Genomic DNA, 21961 nt, shown 5'->3' with positions numbered 1-21961 from the left:
CAACTCTAGTGAATGTTAAAAAAAAATACTACATCCATTGGTGACTGGGGCTTGACCGTGGGAAAGAAACGTGGCCGTATAACCTGAACTGACCCATCGCATGGGGAGGTGGGCTGCAAATGAGATACTAACGATCTCACCCGATATGAACGTACAATCCCAATGCCAATCCCAGTCTCTACATGTGAGGCAGCAGAGGCACGAGGATGGGACACTGAGAAGCACGTTTTCCCAATGGCAGCTCAATACTGACCCAGGCAAACCTAGCACAGTCACGGGCTATGTCAGCTCATCTACGGAGGCCATTGCCAGCGACACACACAACACGTGGACTATCACTAGCAAACTGGCACATGTGACCTAATGTTGATTCAAACATGCCCCTGCGACTACGTTAAGTAAAAACCACTCAACCAGAGAATAATAGTGGTTAGAGCGGTGCGTCAGTAACCAAAACGTTGCTGGATCAAATCCCCGAGCTGACAAAGTAAAGATCTGTGATTCTGCCCCTGAGCAAGACAGTTTCCCGCGTGCCGAAGACGTGGATGTTGATTTAAGGCAGCCCCCCGCACCTCTCTGATTCAGAGGGGTTGGGTTAAATGCGGAGGACATATTTCAGTTGCATGCATTCAGTTGTACAACTGACTAGTTATCCCCCTTCCCCTAATCAGTGAGGGTAGATTGGCATAGCCTGGAAATCAGCCTGGTTCTGCTTTACGCTGGCCAAACAGATACAGGAACGGTCAAGTACCCAGAGATGTATTCATTGATGTGTCTACTGAGTTAAACATGGCATATTTGTCCAGCACATTATCTCAAGACAATTATTTTGGCATAAACTTGGCAGAGGCAACTGTTTCAACCCAATGCTCAGCACAATACACCTGACCAATCATTCAGGGAGGGGCTGTATTTCTCACTGGGTTTAAATGCTACTGTTAAATCATCCTTAGACAACACTGAGTTGTATGCCCGCCTGCTCCCCAGATAACTCTGTGACACGAACACTAAAACAAACACAATCCAAGATTTAATTATAACAACACTGTTTCCATCGGGCTCCCCTGGCAACAATGAAACACAACTGTAATCCAAATCCTCTACTGCATATGTACAGAAAGTAACATTAGATTACGGGTTAAATGTTATTTAATACACTATATGTCATGTACAAGCACACATATACACTCATTATAGCAAACATTAGGACCACCTTCCTAATATTGACTATATTTTGCCCTCAGAAGAGCCTCAATTCATCGTGCATGGACTCTTCAAAGTGTCGAAAGCGTTCCACAGCGATGCTGGCCCATGTTGACTCCAATGCTTCCCACAGTTGTGTCAAGTGGGCTGGATGTCCTTTGGGTGGTTTGATACACACTGGAAACTGCTGAACGGGAAAAACCCAGCAGCATTGCAGTTCTTGACACAAAACAGTGCCCCTGGCACCTACTACCATACCCCATTCAAAGGAAGTTCAATCTTTTGTCTTGTCCATTCACCCTCTGAATGGCACACATACACAATACATGTCTCAGTTGTCTCCTTCCCTTCATCTACACTGATTGAAGTGGATTGAACAAGTGACATCAATAAGGGATCATAGTGTTCACCTGGAGTACACACTCAACATGTTGTGCTATTACAAAATAAGAAACATTCATTCCTGCATTAAAAACACTCTGGTTGCAATTCAATCAAACAGCTTTGCAGAAAACTAACATCATCCCTAACTAACCTAGATTAACCTACATGAAATAAATATACATTGTATTATGACAATAATTCAGTAAAACCAGTCATTTCTCTGTGCAAGGACAATGTTTGATTGAATTGAGCCTGATGAGTTGTAATGTTATATTAGTGGGTCACCTGGTCTGTGCTCGGAGTGTCTGAAATGTCATTCATGCTCCTACTTTGGGCATGACCTGCAAAACAACACAGTACATATAAACAATTGCTTAGGATATGGAGAGGGTTCTAATTATCAATGAAAAATGTGCAAATCATTTTTTGTTCAGTTTTTTCTTCTTCAAATGAAATGAGTTCATGCCATGAAGACGATTAAATATTGTCTAGTATAGTACATATTATTATATATTGTCTAGTATTCTAGAGCTTTAAACACATCTGAAAAGACAGGGAAATAATTGGATATTTAGAAGTGATAAAAGAAGTCAAAGGAAGAGTGGGTGAAAGAAAGAGAGAAAGAGAGACAAACAGGCTCTAGAGAGATGAAGAAAGCAGTGAGAGGTACATAGAGATAGAGATATAAACAGAAAGAGAGAGGTACAGAGAGAGAGAGATGTACAGAGAGAGTGAGAGAGAGAGAGAGAGAGAGAGAGTATATAGAGAGAGAGTTGTACAGAGAGAGAGAGAGAGAGAGACAGAGAGAGAGAGAGGTACAGAGAGAGAGGACAGAGAGATGTACAGAGAGAGAGAGGTACAGAGAGAGAGAGAGAGAGAGAGAGAGAGAGATGTACAGAGAGAGAGAGAGAGAGAGAGAGAGAGAGATAGAGGACAGAGAGAGAGAGAGAGAGGTATATAGAGAGAGATGTACAGAGAGAGAGAGGACAGAGAGAGAGAGATGTACAGAGAGAGAGAGAGATAGAGAGGTACAGAGAGAGAGAGAGATGTACAGAGAGATGTACAGAGAGAGAGAGATGTACAGAGAGAGAGAGAGGTACAGAGAGAGAGAGAGAGATGTACAGAGAGAGAGAGAGAGAGAGATGTACAGAGAGAGAGAGAGAGAGAGATGTACAGAGAGAGAGAGAGAGAGAGAGAGAGAGAGAGAGAGAGACAGAGAGAGAGAGAGAGAGAGAGAGAGAGAGAGAGATGTACAGAGAGAGAGAGAGAGAGAGAGAGAGAGAGAGAGAGAGAGATGTACAGAGAGAGAGAGATGTACAGAGAGAGAGAGAGAGAGAGAGAGAGAGAGAGAGAGAGAGAGAGAGAGAGAGAGGGACAGAGAGAGAGAGAGAGATAGAGAGAGGTACAGAGAGAGAGAGAGAGAGAGAGAGAGAGAGAGAGAGAGAGAGAGAGAGAGAGAGAGAGAGAGAGAGAGAGAGAGAGAGAGATGTACGGAGAGAGAGATGTACAGAGAGAGAGAGAGATAGAGAGAGGTACAGAGAGAGTGAAAGAGAGGTGCAGAGAGAAAAACAACAACAGGAAGATGTATCTATCCAAAATGGAGATGTATGGGTTAACCACTTCTCCAATCTTTTTGGCTATATAACAAAGAACAAAGAGCAAAACATATACATGATCAAATACATATCTTAGAATCAAATAAAGACTACCAGAACCCACTGGAGTCTCCAATTACCTTGAATGAGCTACAGGACCAAATAAAAACCCTCCAACCCAAAAAGGCCTGTGGTGTTGATGGTATCCTCAATGAAATGATCAAATATACAGACAACAAATTCCATTTGGCTATACTAAAACTATTTAACATCATCCTTAGCTCTGGCATCAACCCCAATATTTGGAACCAAGGACTGATCACCCCAATTCACAAAAGTGAAGACAGATTTGACCCCAATAACTACCATGGGATATGCGTCAACAGCAATCTTGGAAAAATCCTCTGCATTATCATTAACATCAGACTCGTACATTTCCTCAGCTTTTTACCAAATTACCATACAACAGACTATGTATTCACCCTGTACACCCTAATTGACAAACAAACAAACCAAAACAAAGGCAAAGTCTCGTGCTTTGTTGATTTCAAAAAAGACTTTGACTCAATTTGGCATGAGGGTCTGCTATACAAATTGATGGAAAGTGGTGTTGGGGGTAAAACATACGACATTATAAAATCCATGTACACAAACAACAAGTGTGCGGTTAAAATAGACAAAAAACACACTTCCCACGGGGCCGTGGGGTGAGACAGGGATGCAGCTTAAGCCCCACCCTCTTCAACATAAATATCAACGAGTTGGCGAGGGCACTAGAAAATTCTGCAGCACATGGCCTCACCCTACTAGAATCTGAAGTCAAATGTCTACTGTTTGCTGATGATCTGGTGCTTCTGTCACCAACCAAGGAGGGCCTAGAGCAACACCTAGATATTATGCACAGATTCTGCCAGATCTGGGCCCTGACAGTAAATATCAGTAAGACCAAAATAATGGTGTTCCAAAAAGGTCCAGTCCCCAGGACCACAAATACAAATTCCATCTAGACACCGTTGCTCTAGAGCACACAAAAAACTATACATACCTTGGCCTAAACATCAGCGCCACAGGTAACTTCCACAAAGCTGTTAACTTTCTGAGAGACAAGGCAAGAAGGGCATTCTATGTCATCAAAAGTAACATAAAATTCAACATACCAATTAGGATCTGGCTAAAAATACTTGAATCAGTTATAGAACCCATTACCCTTTATGGTTGTGATGTCTGGGGTCCAATCACCAACCAAGAAATCACAAAATGGGACAAACACCAAATTGAGACTCTTCTGCAAAAATATATTCTGTGTACAACGTTGAACACCAAATAATGCATGCAGATCAGAACTAGGCTGATACCCGCTAATTATCAAAATCCAGAAAAGAGACGTTAAATTCTTCAACCACCTAAAAGGAAGCGATTCCCAAACCTTCCATAACAAAGCCATCACCTACAGAGAGATGAACCTGGAGAAGAGTCCCCTAAGCAAGCTGGTCCTGGGGCTCTGTTCACAAACACGAACACAGCCCACAGAGCCCCAGGACAGCAACACAATTAGACCCAACCAAATCATGAGAAAACAAAAAGATAATTACTTGACACATTGGAAAGAATTAACAAAAAAACAGAGCAAACTAGAATGCTATTTGGCCCTAAACAGAGAGTACACAGTGGCAGAATACCTGACCACCTTCAATTCTCTATTTTGGTTAGGTTGGGGTGTGACTAGGGTGGGTGATCTAGTGTGTTTATATCTATGTTGGCCTGGTATGGTTCCCAATCAGAGGCAGCTGTTTATCGTTGTCTCTGATTGGGGATCATATTTAGGCAGCCATTTCCCAACTGTGTTTTGTGGGATCTTGTTTTTGAGTTAGTTTGTTTCCTTTTGTTTTTGTAAGTTTCACAAAAATAAAGATGTGGAACTCAGAGCACGCGCCTTGATCCGTCTCTACACACAATATGACATTTGTAATGTCTTTATTCTTTTGGAACTTCTGCGAGTGTAATGTTTACTGTTCATTTTTTTGTTTATTTCACTTTTGCATTTTATCTACTCCATTTGCTTCGGCAATGTCAACATATATTTCCCATGCCAATAAAGTCCTTTGAATTGAATTGAATTGAAAGAGATGTAGCGAGAGAAGTACAGAGAGAGAGGTACAGAGAGAGACAGAGGAGCAGGCAGACTCACGCAGACGACCATAGCCTCCTGGCTGTGATTTCATGCGGAGGTCTTCTGTGGAGCGGTTGAATGCGGCTGCTGCACCTGGACTACGGGCTGAGGAGGGAATACAAGTAAAGAAGACAGCTGAACAAGATTATAATTCCCCCTTGGCGATAAATAACGTTTGTTGAATTGAATTGAATAAAACTGAGATTATTGCATGAAAAGATGTGTGGTCAATTGCAATTAATGAAAGTGTAAGACAGCCTGGGCAGTGGGCATACAATTTGATGTTTTCATGTATATAAGTAGAATACAAATGTAACATTTAGGAAGTACTATAATGTGTCTCAAGCTACTGACGGCCATACTTGACCAGAGAGCAGAGGGACACTCACGGGCACCACCACCGCTGGCCTTGCCCATGTCAGCCAGAGAGCGGTGGATGGGCTTTTTGGTCTGGTGCCTGTGCTTCCTCAGGAGGACAAAGCTGATCTTCTCTCTCAGGTCAGGAGATAGCATGCCCTCGTCTACCTGCTGCTCAATGATTTCATCTGGAGGAGAATGTGGTCTTATTATTGTTTGTGTAGAATCACTCACGATCATCACTTCATTTCCTTCTTGGTACCATAACATCTTTCTTGTCAACAACTGAAGGCTACTAGCGTCTTCATTTGAGCCAGTTTGCTACAGCAGGAAAATAATCCTGCAGCAACAGGAAATGTGAATTATTATGTAGATTATCATTCATGGACATTTTTGTAGAGGTTGATACAAAATGTTGTACGGGAAAATCAAGTCTGAAATTTGTAAGTGGTAATTACAAACTTCCAAAGCCTTTTTAAACCTCAAAAACACTACAAGTTTTAAATTTCCTGTATTGCAGGAAAGTTCTCATGCAATAGGGTGATCAAATTAAGATCCTACATCTGTACACATTATGATAACTGTTCTTAGAAGGGCAACCATGCTGAAATGCCTCTGCTTGTCAATTGTGACAGAGACTTGACATTTTTTACAGTACTACGTCTTAACATTAGGTAGGAATCACACATATGGCATGCATTAGTGCTCTGTACAAAGGAGTTTGTGTTGCTCACCAACTATCTGTGGCAGTGAGTATCCCTCCAGATCAAGCAGCACAGTGCCGGTCTGTATACAGGTCCTCAGCTCAAACAGACTGTGCAGGGACAGGGTGGACACATGGGGCTTGCTCCACCTCTCTCCTCCCTCCTCCACCTTCTCTTCAAACTTCACCCACCTGGACCACAGCACAGGGACAGATAGAGGACATGAGTTCGAGGCGTCAAATGAGTTGGAAGTTAAAAATGACTAATGTCGAATCTGGTATTAGATTAGAACACTGACTGAAAACACTGACTGCACTCAGACATTCAGTACATCAGACATTCAGTACATCAGACATTCAGTACATCAGACATTCAGTAGCTACGACATTCAGTAGCTCAAACATTCATTCATTCAAAATTGGAATGACATCTGTCTATGCTGAAGGAATGGGACAATTTGTTTTATGGCATGTATTTTGGTATCACCATGCACATGTTAAAATATAAATTAGCCTCTACTACAGTTGACTCAGAAGTTGATAACATAGACTGTCAATTTAACTTGTTTTGACATGAATTTGTTTTGGCATGAACAGATTTGACATTGGCTGGATTCTACTGTACGTTTCTGTTATGATTCTGTAGGTCTGTGTGTGTAATCTGTTATGATTCTGTAGGTCTGTGTGAGTAATCTGTTATGATTCTGTAGGTCTGTGTGTGTAATCTGTTATGATTCTGTAGGTCTGTGTGAGTAATCTGTTATGATTCTGTAGGTTTGCGTGTGTAATATCTTATGATTCTGTAGGTTTGTGTGTGTAATCTGTTATGATTCTGTAGGTTTGTGTGTGTAATCTGTTATGATTCTGTAGGTTTGCTTGTGTAATCTGTTATGATTCTGTAGGTCTGTGTGTGTAATCTGTTATGATTCTGTAGGTTTGGGTGTGTAATCTGTTATGATTCTGTAGGTTTGTGTGTGTAATCTGTTATGATTTTGTAGGTCTGTGTGTGTAATCTGTGGGTCAGCAGTCACCTAGCAGACTCTTTCCACTCCAGCTCATCCCCGTCCTGCTGCAGCGTGTCCATCTCAGTGAACAGTGTGGGGGTGGGCATGTCATCCTCCTCTCCCAGGATATAGCGCAGCCGCTCAGCTGCAGGGGACACTGGGATGAACACACACACGCACACACAGGACACACACCGGTCACACACACACGTCCGATATCATCACTGATGTCAGACTCATATTTACTCTGGAGATGTTTTCTTTATCTTGACTTTTATGGGTCAGAAATCTAAGCGTGCTTAATCTTTTCCCAGTTTAGCCACTTATTAGTTTCAAGAAATGGTGTAACGGCAGACGGTGATGATCACATTTCCTAATATCGAAAAGAAAGAATTTGACTGGCTTGTTGTAATTCCTCACACACATTATTATTTAGGGATGGTTTGCTGACACATCAGAAAGTGTTGAACTTGTCTTCCCCTTTCATTCCACTTAAATGGTAATGATCTGATCTTGAGCTTGACAGCATTTCTATTAATCCAACAGGAACACCCATAACCAGAGGGTTTGGTCTCCACACCGAGCAGTCAATGCTTAGGTTAACTCAGCGACCTGGCTTGTCACATTACAACCTCAATATAGGGGATAATGGGGTGTGTTGAGACATTCTACACATTCAGCATCACTACGTCAAGGGAAATATAGTATTTTTTCGAACAAAGATATCTATTATTCAGGATGCTGTGTATCCCTGGAAATAATCTGAATTAATTAAAAAATAACAACATAGCTTGTCCATAAAAAGTGATCTCTTGGCACAACTTGGCAGATTGAAACAGGTAAATATGAAATAATTGAGCATTGGTTCAGGGTAAGTGGAGCCGCCTTGGGGTAAGTGGGTGCCGGTGTCCTGTGACTGGGTGATGGTGCTGGTAGGTCAAAGTTTAATTAATGGAATGGGGGTGTGATATATGATCTTAAATGTATGCCTACATTCAGATATAGATTTCTCTATTCAATATCACTTACCCTTCCATCTCTTGACCAGTTATCTGGGACAGGGATGTTTCAATCTGCCAATTCATTGGCAAGTTCTCTGCATTTGAGGCTACTAAGCCCATGAAACTGGTCCACGAGATTCTTGATGTGTTTATCATGCTCAGACTCCAAGTCATCAGATGAGACCTTGTGTTCCTCTGCTACTCTGTCACATCCTCTCTTTATACAGCTCAGACTCCAAGTCATCAGATGAGACCTTGTGTTCCTCTGCTACTCTGTCACATCCTCTCTTTATACAGCTCAGACTCCAAGTCATCAGATGAGACCTTGTGTTCCTCTGCTACTCTGTCACATCCTCTCTTTATACAGCTCAGACTCCAAGTCATCAGATGAGACCTTGTGTTCCTCTGCTACTCTGTCACATCCTCTCTTTATACAGCTCAGACTCCAAGTCATCAGATGAGACCTTGTGTTCCTCTGCTACTCTGCCACAGACTCACTTTCACACAGCTACATGTTTGTTTTATTTGTTTGTCTCTGTACCTCTTCAGTGTCATTCAGTCTATTTTTTCCACCCTTGCTAGTTGCTTGTACTCTTATGGACTTCTTCCCTTCTCTCACTTCCTTGGCTGCTCTGTCAAGAACCTCAAAGGGGGGGCTAGACCCCTGCTTGTTTTGCGTTTGATTACATGGGGCTTGATGATCTCTGTAGCAAAACTAATGCACATCTTGAGTTCATATGGATGACACCTTGCTAAAGTACGATGAATTTATGCATAAAACTGACTGAACGTGTTGAAGACTATCTGACTGAAGGTTCTGGACTCGACAACTGGGCCACGACAACACCAATAGGAGGAACAGACTTAGTTGTTGCCCAGCAACAGAGACTGACTGTTTGTACTAGAAATACAAGGAGGTGACTCCAACTGTAGTCCAACTGGATTTGTACCAGAACTTAGAACCTATCAGGGGTATGTAGTATGGTGGCCATTGGCTCATATTAGCCCATACAGATACAAGTATGCACTTTCATTCTAGGTTTAGGACCTCCTATTGTAGCTGAGAGAGACCCCAACTGATGAATAAAACAATCTTAAAACTATCTACTTAGGTTTAGATACAAGCATCATAAAAACGTATGACACAATAAATTCACTTGAAAATCTGTTGTTTCTTTCTCTAATATTTACATGAAGATTGACATAGATGTCCATACCTGTGTCCCAAATTACACTCTATTTCCTATATAGTGTACTACTTTTGACCTGAGCCCTATGGGTTATGGTCAAGAGTAGTGCACTAAATAGGGAACAAGGTGCCATTTGGGACACACTCCATATGTGGGTTGTAGTTAGCTGAGGGAAGGGAGCTTTGCACTGCAGCTGGTGGTCACAGTGTTCTAACCTAACCGACGGATGGACCAGAGCAGTCTATAAATTACACACTGAGCTGTAAAAAGCCATGATGGATCAATGGCTTTAAATCATTGTATCGACAGGAACCAACCCGGGAGTGAATCCCTGTTATATTTCCTGTTTGCATACATTAGTACCCACAAAAACCTCACTTGTCAGCTTATGGGGAAGGACCATAGAAACAGAATCCCATCATCATAGTGATTCTATTTCTATGTAGAAAGACAGTACATGTGAATGAGACAGAGCATATTACTTTTTTCCCAATGCAGAAAACAACGACTGGGAAATAAATATTCAGCAACCATCACTCCTGTGTTCCAATGGCAGTTTCATTAAATAGTACCTGCAAAACACCAGTCTCAATGTCAACAGTGAAGAGGCGACTCCGGGATGCTGGCCTTCTAGGCAGAGTTCCTCTGATCAGTGTCTGTGTTTTTTTGCCCATCTTAATCTTTTATTTTTATTGGCCAGTCTGAGATATGGCTTTTTCTTTGCAACTCTGCCTAGAAGGCCAGCATCCCAGAGTCAACTCTTCACTGTTGACTTTGAGACTGGTGTTTTGCAGGTACTATTTAATGAACCTGCCAGTTGAGGACTTGTGAGGCATCTGTTTCTCAAACTAGACACTCTAATGTACTTGTCCTCTTGCTCAGTTGTGCAACGGAGCCTCCCACTCCTCTTTCTATTCTGGTTAGAGACAGTTTGTGCTGTTCTATAAAGTGAGTAGTACACAGCGTTGTTTGAGATCTTCAGTTTCTTGGCAATTTCTTGCATGGAATAGCCTTCATTTCCCAGAACAAGAATAGACTGACGAGTTTCAGAAGAAAGTGTTTTGTTTCTGGCCATTTTGAGCCTGTAATTGATCCTACAAATGCTGATGCTCAAGATACTCAACTAGTCTAAAGAAGGCCAGTTTTATTGCTTCTTTAAATCAGGACAACAGATTTCGTCTGTGCTAACATAATTGCAAGAGGGTTTTCTAATGATCAATTAGCCTTTTAAAATGATAAACTTGGATTAGCTAACACAACGTGCCATTGGAACACAGGAGTGATGGTTGCTGATAATGGGCCTCTGCATGCCTATGTAGATATACCATTAAAAATCAGCCGTTTCCAGCTACAATAGTCATTTACAACATTAACATTAACATGTCTACACTGTATTTCTGATCAATTTGATGTTATTTTAATGGACAAAAAATGTCTAAATTTCTAAGTGACCCCAAACCTTTGAACGGTAGTGTATATTTTTTAAACCCTTACGTATTTATCCAACTGTAATAAAAACACTGACACAAACAGTTTTCAAAGTGTGAGAAAATGACAGGTACGGGTAGACAGAGAGACTGTCGCTACAGTAAGCAGTTTCATTCACTTTCCCGAAATTCTCTTTATTCAGCATTTTCTAAGGTTTCATCTCCCAAAATGTTGTTGTCCTGAAGGGACTTTGGTACGACTCACAACCTTCAAACAGCTTCTAATCTTATAGTTCAGTTCCACAAAACAACATATTTATGTGGGACTGAACTATACCTTGTATTTCCTTCTTCTCTCAAATATATTCAAACATAGTGTTCCTTTAATTCCTGTGTAACAGCCCTCTCCTAAAATTGCAGCCATGCAGATGCTCTCTTACACCAGCTAACAAGCTGACTGAGATGAACAACAGCTGCATATTCATACTACTGTGCTGCTTTGAACTCAGTTACACCACATAAAGTGATGTGCACAGCTTCACCGAGCAATTTAACCAGGTCAGCATTCTGGCCAAGGGATGCAATTCCAACCAAACCTGATGTATGTTTTATTTGAGTTCCTGTAAGCATTACAGATCCACTTCCTCATACAGGAAAACACATGCAGTTATCTACATTTGACATTTCAGCCAATTTAGCAGATGCTCTTTTCCGGAGGGACTTGCAGGATAAATGAGAGTTGAGTGCCTTGCTCAAGGGCTTTGCTTTCAATGACTGGCCCATCATGCTTAACCTCTAGGCTTCCTGCCGCCAAAAGGGAAATAACAACTGGCTATTGAATCTGAAATAGTGTCTTGGTCAACTGTCCGGACCGTGCGTCACTGAGAGTTGTTATGATGCAGCCAGCGTCACAGGAGTTGTGACTTGTGGAGGGAATGGAATGAAATCAAATCAAACAAATGGAAACCATGTGTTTGATACCATTCATTCCATTCCCTCCTGTAGTGCAGCATAGTGACATGTGACTCATCATGACTTACTTGTGATGTGATGCGTGAAGTGATTGGTTTTTAATGGTGCATAGGCACTGGAGTGTGATGTGATTGAAGCCCAGGTAGTGCACTACATAGCGAATAGGGTGCCATTTGTCACGCAGACCATGACTAACTTGTGCGGTTGATGTCTTGAGGAACTTGGAGGTCATGTGGGTCCATGAGTCCCTCCTCCAGGTCCCTGTATCTGTCTCTGTCATCATGGTCATGGTGTCTATGGTGGTCGTAGTGTCTGTCCCCCTCTCCTTGTCTGCTGCCTCACGGCCCCCCGCAGAACGTCTTCGCCGGCGTTTCCGTCTGTACCCACGAGGCACCGGGACACCGATGTAGATGTTCTGCTGGTCTGTGGACAAACGGTAATGCAAATGACATTAACATCAAAGTTGGTTACTGGGACACTAATGCAGATGGACGAATGGCCTGTAAACAAACCGTAATGTAAAGTCACATTAACATACATGATTTAAATCAGTCATTGAGGAGAACGTACTGCAAACATGTATTACAGAAACAGAACGTCCTAAAAAAGACATTAAACTGGGCTTAATAATAGTTTTACAATATCTAGAAAAGCCAAACAACAACCTTGACAGACTAACATAATCACAGAGTCCTGCCACATCACTCATTAATCCCTGGTACAGAAAGGGACATTTCCATAAGCGTTCAATCATTGAAACAAACAATGAATAAATTATGATACAGTGTTCATGTCTGTTTCTCTAATAAATAAACCATTCTCAAGTATTTTAGTCAGGGTTGAAAATTCATTCTTATCAATGATTTGCATGTAAAAGATTACTCTTCTTCTGCACATTGTCTTTTCTTACATGACATACTTTGTCATGTTTTCCTGTCAGCTACTAACAGCAGGAACCATGTCAACGTTTGTGTTGTTTTACATTACTTTGATACCAACTGTACTGTCGCTTTGCAATGGACTCCTTTTTGAATATCAATGCATGATCAAGTTCATTTTATGCAACAACTACATTAAAACACAATTAGAACATCGTTCTAAATTGAATAATACGCTGTTTGCCGAAAGGACCCCCCAAAAATGAACCTAGCATGTGAGGCCTGAGGGGTAAGCCAGATCTACTCAGGGTTTTCTAAAGTTATCCAGCTTCAGTTAGCTTCCCATTCCAGCTCAGGCTTCATCCGGTGGATGGACGGTGGATATTACTCTTCTGCCTGCCACTAACTCTAGCAGGCTTGTAACTGAGTGTGCATGTCGCATGTGACTAGTCGAATTCCGAACTCTTCATTGAGACAATGCTGAAACATCAAGCCATGGGCAAGTTAGTGTCATATTTTAATTTGTGCCGAAATCAAAATGAAAGAAAAATCTTGCAAATTCAGCAGTCTTTTAGAAGTTCCGTCTACACAGCCTCCTCTTCCTAATATTCTGATGGCTAATGTCCAATCGCTGGAAAATAAATGTTGAACTCAGAGAAAGGCTTCAATCGCATAGGAACATCAGGGAATGCTGTGTCTGTTTTTCAGAGACATGGCTTATGGACAATTCACTTGCTCTGCTATTCAACCAGACGGCTTTTCCATTTTCCGTATGGATTGAACGGCGGCTTCTGGTAAGAGCAGGGGGAGGGGTATGCATCCTCATCAACAAAACATCTCAAGCTCCTGGTCACCCAACCTGGAGTTTTTGATGCTAAAATATGCTGAAGGAATTCCTGTGTTGTTATCACAGTGTGTACCTACCGCCGCAAGCATCAAGGCGGAACTCAGCGAACTGTCCAAGGACATTAGCCAGCAAGAATCCTCTCACCAAGAAGCAGTCTTTATTGTCGCAGGAGATTTTAAAACAAAGTATCACCAACATGTATCCTGCCTCATGAGAGGAAACAATGTGATGGACCATGTATATACAAACATCCGTGACAGAGGCAGAATCAATGCTGCAGGACTGTTTTGAGAATACTGATTGGAATATGTTCAAAGAGTCTACTCAGGACTCATCCATCAACATTGAGGAATATATATCATCAGTCACAGGCTTAATTAGGAATGTGTTAATGATGTTGTAACAACAATAACAATCTGTACATACCCAAACCAAAAACCCTGGATGAATGGTGAAATCCGTACCATGTTAAGAGCCCATACTGCAGCATCCAATGTCGGCAGAACAAATGACAGAATTCCGACGCATGTGGCAAAGACTACAGGCTATCAGGGACTACAAAGACTACAGGCTTTCAGGGACTACAAAGACTACAGGCTTTCAGGGACTACAAAGACTACAGGCTTTCAGGGACTACAAAGACTACAAACTATCAGGGACTACAAAGACTACAGGCTATCAGGGACTACAAAGACTACAGGCTATCAGGGACTACAAAGACTACAGGCTATCAGGGACTACAAAGACTACAGGCTATCAGGGACTACAAAGACTACAGGCTATCAGGGACTACAAAGACTACAGGCTATCAGGGACTACAAAGACTACAGGCTATCAGGGACTACAAAGACTACAGGCTATCAGGGACTACAAAGACTACAGGCTATCAGGGACTACAAAGACTACAGGCTATCAGGGACTACAAAGACTACAGGCTATCAGGGACTACAAAGACTACAGGCTATCAGGGACTACAAAGACTACCGGCTATCAGGGACTACAAAGGCAGATCCAGATGTGTGGTGCTCACTGAAGGTTCTAGCTGCTCCAGATGACCAGGTGTTTTTACTCTCCAAGGCTGACATGGGGAAAACTCTAAAAAGATGAAATACTCACCAAGCCACCAGGCCAGATGGCATCCCTGGCCGGGTGTGTGTTAACCAGCTGGTGGGCATCTTCTCTGACATCTTCAACCTGTCCTTGTCCAAGGCTGTAGTCCCCACTTGCTTCAAGGACACCACCATTGTCCCCATGCCCAAAACCAATGTGACATGCCCAAATGACTATCACCCGTCTCACTCACCACTGGCATCATGAAGTACTTCAAGAGGCTGGTCATGGACCACATCAAGGCCAGCATGCTAGCCACACTGGACCCACTCCAATGTACCTACAGCTCCAACAGATCCATGGAAGATGCCATTTCCATCGCTATTCACACGGTCCTAATACACCTGGACAAGAGGAACACCTATGTGAGAATGCTATTAATTGACTACAGTTCAGCATTCAACACCATTGTTCCTCCAAGCTCATCACCAATCTCAGAATAATGGGTCTGGACACTGCCCTCTGCACCTGGATCCTGGATCCTGGACTCCCTGATGGGCAGACCACAAGCTGTGAGGATTGGCAACAGCCCCCCCCCCCGCAGGGGTGTGTCCCCAGCCCTCTGCTGTACTCCCTGTTCCCCCACGACTGTGTTGCTTTGCACGACACCAACTCCATCATCAAGTTTTCTGATGACACCACGGTTGTAGGACTGATAACCAACAACAACGAGTCAGCCTATAGGGAGGAGGTAAGTGAACTGGCATTGCGGTGCTAGGACAACAACCTGTCCTTCAACATCAGCAAAACAGAGGAGTTCTGGAAGCAGAGGAGGGAACAAGCCCTGATCCACATCAACGGGACTGCATTAGAGAGAGTCAGCAGTTTTAAGTTCCTGCGCGTCCCCATCACAGATAACTTGACATGGACCAACAACACCCCCACTCTTGTCAAGAGGGCTCAACAGCACCTTTACCCACTAAGGCGGCTTAAGAATTTTGGCTTTCCACCCCGGGTCCTTGCCAAATACTACTGCTTCACCATCGAGAGCATACTGACCAGTTGCATTATGGCCTGGTATGGGAATTGCTCGGTCCATGACCGCAAGGCCCTACAGTGTGTGGTGAAGTTCGTCAAGTATCTCACTGGGACCGTGCTCCCACCCATCCAGGAAATATATTTGTAACGGTGCCTGAGGAAGTCCCAGGGAATCATCAAGGACCACACACACCCCAGCCATGAAGCATGAGGTCTCATACCAAAAGGCTCAGAGGCTGTTTCTAATTACAAACCATCAGAATGCTAAACACTTGAACTGGACTGACCAACTGCTCGGATTCTCCACACCTTAGCACACACACACACACACACACACACACACACACACACACACACACACACACACACACACACACACACACACACACACACACACACACACACACACACACACACACACACACACACACACACACACACACACACAGTCTTGTACAGCTAACAATGGGACACACAATTCAGTCCCATTCAACATCCAATTTTCTCTAACCCCTAATCCTAAACCTAACCCTAACCTAACCCTAACCTAACCCGTACTCTTACCCTAACCATAAACATAACCCTAACCCTAACCCAAAAACCTAACTTTAACCTTAAACCTAACTCTAGTGTCACGCCCTGATCTGTTTCACCTGTCTTTGTGATTGTCTCCACCCTCCTCCAGGTGTCGCCCATCTTCCCCATTATCCCCTTTGTATTTATACCTGTGTTCGCTGTTTGTCTGTTTCCAGTTCGTTTTGTTCCTCAAACCTGCCAGCATTTTCCCCTTGCTCCTGCCTGCCTTGTCTATATTCCTGTTTTCCTGGTTTTGTCCTTTCTGCCTGCCCTGAGCCTCCCTGCCATCCGGTACCTTTGACCTCTACTCTGGATTACCAACCTCTGCCTGACCTGACCCTGAGCCTGCCTGCCATCCTGTACCTTTGACCTCTACTCTGGATTACCAATCTCTGCCTGACCTGACCCTGAGCCTGCCTGCCATCCTGTACCTTTGACCTCTACTCTGGATTACCAACCTCTGCCTGACCTGACCCTGAGCCTGCCTGCCATCCTGTACCTTTGACCTCTACTCTGGATTACCAACCTCTGCCTGACCTGACCCTGAGCCTGCCTGCCATCCTGTACCTTTGCCTGCCTGTGTTCGTATTAATAAACTTGTGTTACTTCAACATTGTCTGCACATGGGACTCACCTTCAAACTTGATACCTAGCTCCTAACCCTAAAGCTAACCCTAGCTCCTAACCCTAAAGCTAATCCTAGCTCCTAACCCTAAAGCTAACCCTAGCTCCTAACCCTAAACCTAATTATAACACAAACATTAATTCTAACCTGAACCCAAAACAAACAAACAAAATGTCCCCAGTTGGTCAAATTGTTTGTGTACTATTCTTGTGGGGACTTCTGTTAAACACATCCATCACAACTGCTGCCACAAGATTCTTAGTTACGATTTATAATACTGCACAGTTTAAACACTTGTCCCCCGATTCCCCTATACTAGTATAAATATTGGACTATAAATTGTGTCTTCCTGTGTTATACTTATGCTAAAATGTTTGTTATATTCTACTGAGCCATTTACTTTATGTTCGTATTCTTATATTTTATTATTGTTGTATTGTCGAGGAGGAACCCGCAAGTAATAATTTATTTGGACGGTGTGTACCATGTGTACCCTGTACATACAACTAATGAAACTTGAAACATGAAAAGTCTGACATCCGCCTCAGTGCAAAGCTAAATACAGAGAAATCAATGCTGGAACAACAACATACAGCCCTGCTGGAAATACACACATCCCTGTTGCCAAATGGATAGATAGGGGCCTGCTTAGGACATGGTGAACCACACTGAAAGTACATACACACATGCGCACTCATATTCACATATAAAATGGTATCCAATGCCCATCATGATCATGTTATTCTTTCATCGTTGTTATTGCCAATTATCACATAGGACATGATTCATTCTTCAAGATAAACAGCACATTTACATAATGATACATTAGATACTTAAATACACTGAAATGATGAATGTCAGTTCATTCCATTTTAGCCAGGATAGTCCACTCAGTAATAATTGCCACTGTTTTACACAATACTGTAATTGAAAACAAACAAACTGTAACTGTAAATCTCTCATGTCCATTCTTGTTAGCAACAGACTGTTAGACCTATTCCATCATGATAGGTCTATTGTACATTATACATCATGTATTTCTATTGTAGACGAGGACAGTTTCCTGATGTACTGTGATGTGTCTCACTTACCCTCCTCTTCATCATATCCATGGTGAATGCCCCCCATACCCCGGTCTCCCATACCCCGTTCTCCCATACCCCGGTCTCCCATACCCCGGTCTCCCATTCGCTCATGGTCCATCCTGGAAAAAAAGAAAGACAGAAAGGGAAAGAACTGTGTGTATTTAGCACAGTTCACACAATCTTAGTTGACAACCCATCGGTTTCTAAGATCAATCAAAGTGATTGGAATGTATTTGCGTTCTAGAAATCATCAGAGATGTACTCCGATTCAGACGCATTGCGGAGAAGAAAATATTGTCAGTGAGCATTTGGTCGGAGAAAAAGTTTGGATAGCCAGGCAATATACAATGATAATGTTCACAAATTACAGGTCAGTGTGTGTACAGACTGAGTGCTGAACATTTCCCATATCTGGGAGACTCTGAGAATGTAGCGAACGTGTCAAGGATTTGAAGGGCGAGACAGTTCACATATAATGTATGCACTTAGAAGAGTGCTTGCATGGTTGTGACTGACTATATAGCTACTATTGTGTTTGTGTGCGTGCGTGCGTGTGTGCGTGTGTGTGTGTGTGTGTGTGTGTGTGTGTGTGTGTGTGTGTGTGTGTGTGTGTGTGTGTGTGTGTGTGTGTGTGTGTGTGTGTGTGTGTGTGTGTGTGTGTGTGTGTGTGTGTGTGTGAGACCCAACTGAGCAGTAAGCCATTGACCTGCATGTGAGGCTGCTGCTGCTGAGGATCACAGATCAATGTGGAAATAATTAAATGGCAGGTCAACTCAATGGAAATGTAATAATTAAAACAGATGAGCAGAGTACTTCATGCACGTGACATTTTGACATACCACTAGATATGGGGTAATGCCATTCACAATACTTAGGCTTCAGTCACGTTCTGACCTTTATTTCCTTTGTTTTGTATTTATTTTAGTATGGTCAGGGCGTGAGTTGGGTGGGCAGTGTATGTTTGTTTTTCTATGTTTTGGGGTATTTCTATGTTTTGGCCTAGTATGGTTCTCAATCAGAGGCAGGTGTCATTAGTTGTCTCTGATTGAGAATCATACTTAGGTAGCCTGGGTTTCACTGTGTTTGTGGGTGATTGTTCCTGTCTCTGTGTTTGCACCAGATAGGACTGTTTTAGGTTTTCCACATTTATTGTTTGTTTAGTTATTTCATGTCTAGTTCCTTGATTAAAGAACATGAATAACCACCACGCTGCATTTTGGTCCGCTTCTCCTTCACCACAGGAAAACCCTTACAGCTTCTCATGTTTGTGTGTCTTACTATTCCCAGGTAACATCATAACGTGGCACACAAAGTTCATAAACAATACTGACTAAACTATACATTCATAAAGTAGCCTGAGGGCATTTCCATGTAAAAAGCCCCATGAGGTTCATAGGGGCACAACACATTTGAAATCAAATGAAAGCTAAGAGTCTATTTAAAAAAATATATATATATTTATTTACATTTTCTAACTATTTTTCATCCTAAAAAATGGGATTTGATATCTGGTCAAACAGATGGAAAAGGGGGTCTTAGAAAACATCTTTCAGATAAAGTCTTAAAAGGTGTTAGAAATATATCAGAACACAACAATGTTGACGTAAAGACTCCTGCCAACTAATATCAGCACAGATTTAGCTCTGCAGAAATGATTTGTCTTCTGAACAACCCCTCCCTCTTTCTCTTCTCTCTCTCCAGTTAATGTCAACACTACCAACTATTACTGACACCTACCCATGAGTCCCCTTTCTTTCCTTATATTGTACTGTAACCTGCCCTCTCATGCACCCAGCACCAACTGATACCGGACGTGTCAATCCAAATCTGAAATAATCACAGACGTCTGCTTCACAAGTTTGGACAACACAGTACAGTACAGTACAGTATAGTGCAGTACAGTACAGTATAGTGCAGTACAGTACAGTATAGTGCAGTACAGTACAGTATAGTGCAGTACAGTACAGAAGAGTAAAGAAAAATATAGCAGAGGATAGGTCAGTGCAATACAGTACAGTACTGTACAGTAGAATAAGGTTTAGTACAGTCGATCACATTAGAGTAGAGAACAGTATAATTGATTGTATTGTATTGTACTGTACTGTACTGTAGAGTACTGTACTGAACTCTATTCTACTATAATGTGCTGTGCTGTGCTGTGCTATACTGTTCTCTACTGTGATGTCCAAACTTGTGAAACACATCAGTCTATGATTGATACAGGTTTGGTCCAGTGCGGACCAACAAAATGTGGTCTTGTTTGGGGGCAGAGACTCATTTGGGGCAGCAGGTAGCCTAGTGATTAGAGCTTTGGGCCAGTAACCGAAAGGTTGCTAGATCGAATCCCTGAGCTGACAAGATAAAAATCTATCATTCTACCCCTGTTCCTAGGCTGTCATTCTAAATAAGAATTTGTCCTAAACTGACTGTCTTAGTTAAATAAAGGTTAAATTAAAAGAAAAAGAAAAATAGAATAATAGCCAGTGTGTAGAATAATACCCCAACATATGACATATTTCTACCTTTGTGTTGCTATTCAGGATACATCACCATGAACAGAATGACATTCATAATGATGCATTTCTGTATAGTACAGATCAGGGACCCAGGATGTCATTCTGTTACCGCAATTCTGTTACCAGGTGTTAAATCAATTCACCTACTGTAGTTCAATAACCAAAAGAGATTATTTCAAACCCAAGGTGTCATATCATAGCTGACACCGCATTCTTTCTGCAGACATATTTGTTTGAAGTTTGATTCAAATGAGATATTTAACAGAGTTTTTTAGAAAACGTGGTCACCGATGAAGATTTTACCATCATTCTGTTACCAAACTTTGTACCTGCACTATTCTTTAAGTAAATGTGCTTTTGAATAATTTTCAGTGGAAATTGTTAAAAGTAGTAATTGTGCATAGAGTTGTATGATTTGTTTAACTTTGCAATCAATGGTTTTTGTGTGACATACATTTGAAGTAAAATATCTGCGTCTCAGCGTCTCATTCTGTGGAATTGCCCCTGACTACATTGACTCCACTTTAACACAAAATCAACAAGCATGAAAAGGGTAACAATAGTTAATATCCATTTCCTTTCAAACTATACCACCTGTGTATGCCTTGCTACCAACTATGAGTCCACCCTTTGCTAATATCACAATCCAACCTACAATTACTACCAAATGGATAGCAAGCAGAGTAGGAAAAATCTTGGTTAAGGCCATAGATAGTTAAGGCTGTGTTGAGCCTGTGTTGAGCTTGCGTGGTTCCTGTGTGTGGCTCTTGTTACTGCTGGCTTCCTGTGTGTGTAATTAGTCCTGTCACATCAGTGTCCTTCACACCCAGTGGACAGGCTGAGTGGGACCTGCAGGCCATCACCGCTCTGCTCTGACAGCCTGATCGATCCGCCTGCAAAGGCACTTAAACTCAATGTGAACAGCCACAGCACACTGATACAAACACTGGTTCTCTCTCTTTCGCTCTCTCTCTCTCTGTCACTCTCCCTTTCTCTCTCTCCCCTATCCCCCCCTTTCACTCTCTCCCCTATCCCCCCTTCTCTCTCTCCCCTATCCCCCCTTCTCTCTCTCCCTTATCCCCCCTTTCTCTCTCTCCCCTATCCCCCTTCTCTCTCTCCCCTATCCCCCCTTCTCTCTCTCCCTTATCCCCCCTTTCTCTCTCTCCCCTATCCCCCTTCTCTCTCTCCTTATCGCCCCCTTTCTCTCTCTCCCCTATCCCCCCTTCTCTCTCTCCCTTATCCCCCTTTCTCTCTCTCCCCTATCCCCCTTCTCTCTCTCCCCTATCCCCCTTCTCTCTCTCCCCTATCCCCCTTCTCTCTCTCCCTATCCCCCCTTTTCT

At 42.5% G+C, this 21961-nt stretch overlaps 1 protein-coding gene across 1 annotated transcript in view; it reads right to left on the bottom strand.

The window, feature by feature from the left end:
* Positions 1 to 18154, bottom strand: part of LOC124036500 (electrogenic sodium bicarbonate cotransporter 4-like) — a 45554-nt gene extending 27400 nt beyond the window's left edge. Inside the window, 8 exon segments of the mRNA XM_046351165.1 lie at positions 1873 to 1928; positions 5371 to 5457; positions 5742 to 5897; positions 6444 to 6604; positions 7444 to 7573; positions 12203 to 12323; positions 12326 to 12429; positions 18112 to 18154. Of these exon segments, the coding sequence (XP_046207121.1) occupies positions 1873 to 1928; positions 5371 to 5457; positions 5742 to 5897; positions 6444 to 6604; positions 7444 to 7573; positions 12203 to 12323; positions 12326 to 12429; positions 18112 to 18148 (852 nt within the window). The 5' untranslated portion in view covers positions 18149 to 18154.
* Positions 18155 to 21961: the final 3807 nt, after the last annotated feature.

This window comes from Oncorhynchus gorbuscha, linkage group LG05 (genome assembly GCF_021184085.1).
Source record: "Oncorhynchus gorbuscha isolate QuinsamMale2020 ecotype Even-year linkage group LG05, OgorEven_v1.0, whole genome shotgun sequence".
NCBI classification, from domain to species: Eukaryota; Metazoa; Chordata; class Actinopteri; order Salmoniformes; family Salmonidae; genus Oncorhynchus; species Oncorhynchus gorbuscha.
The sequence above is the reverse complement of the archived record's forward strand: the minus strand, read 5'-3'. Positions and strand labels throughout refer to the sequence as shown.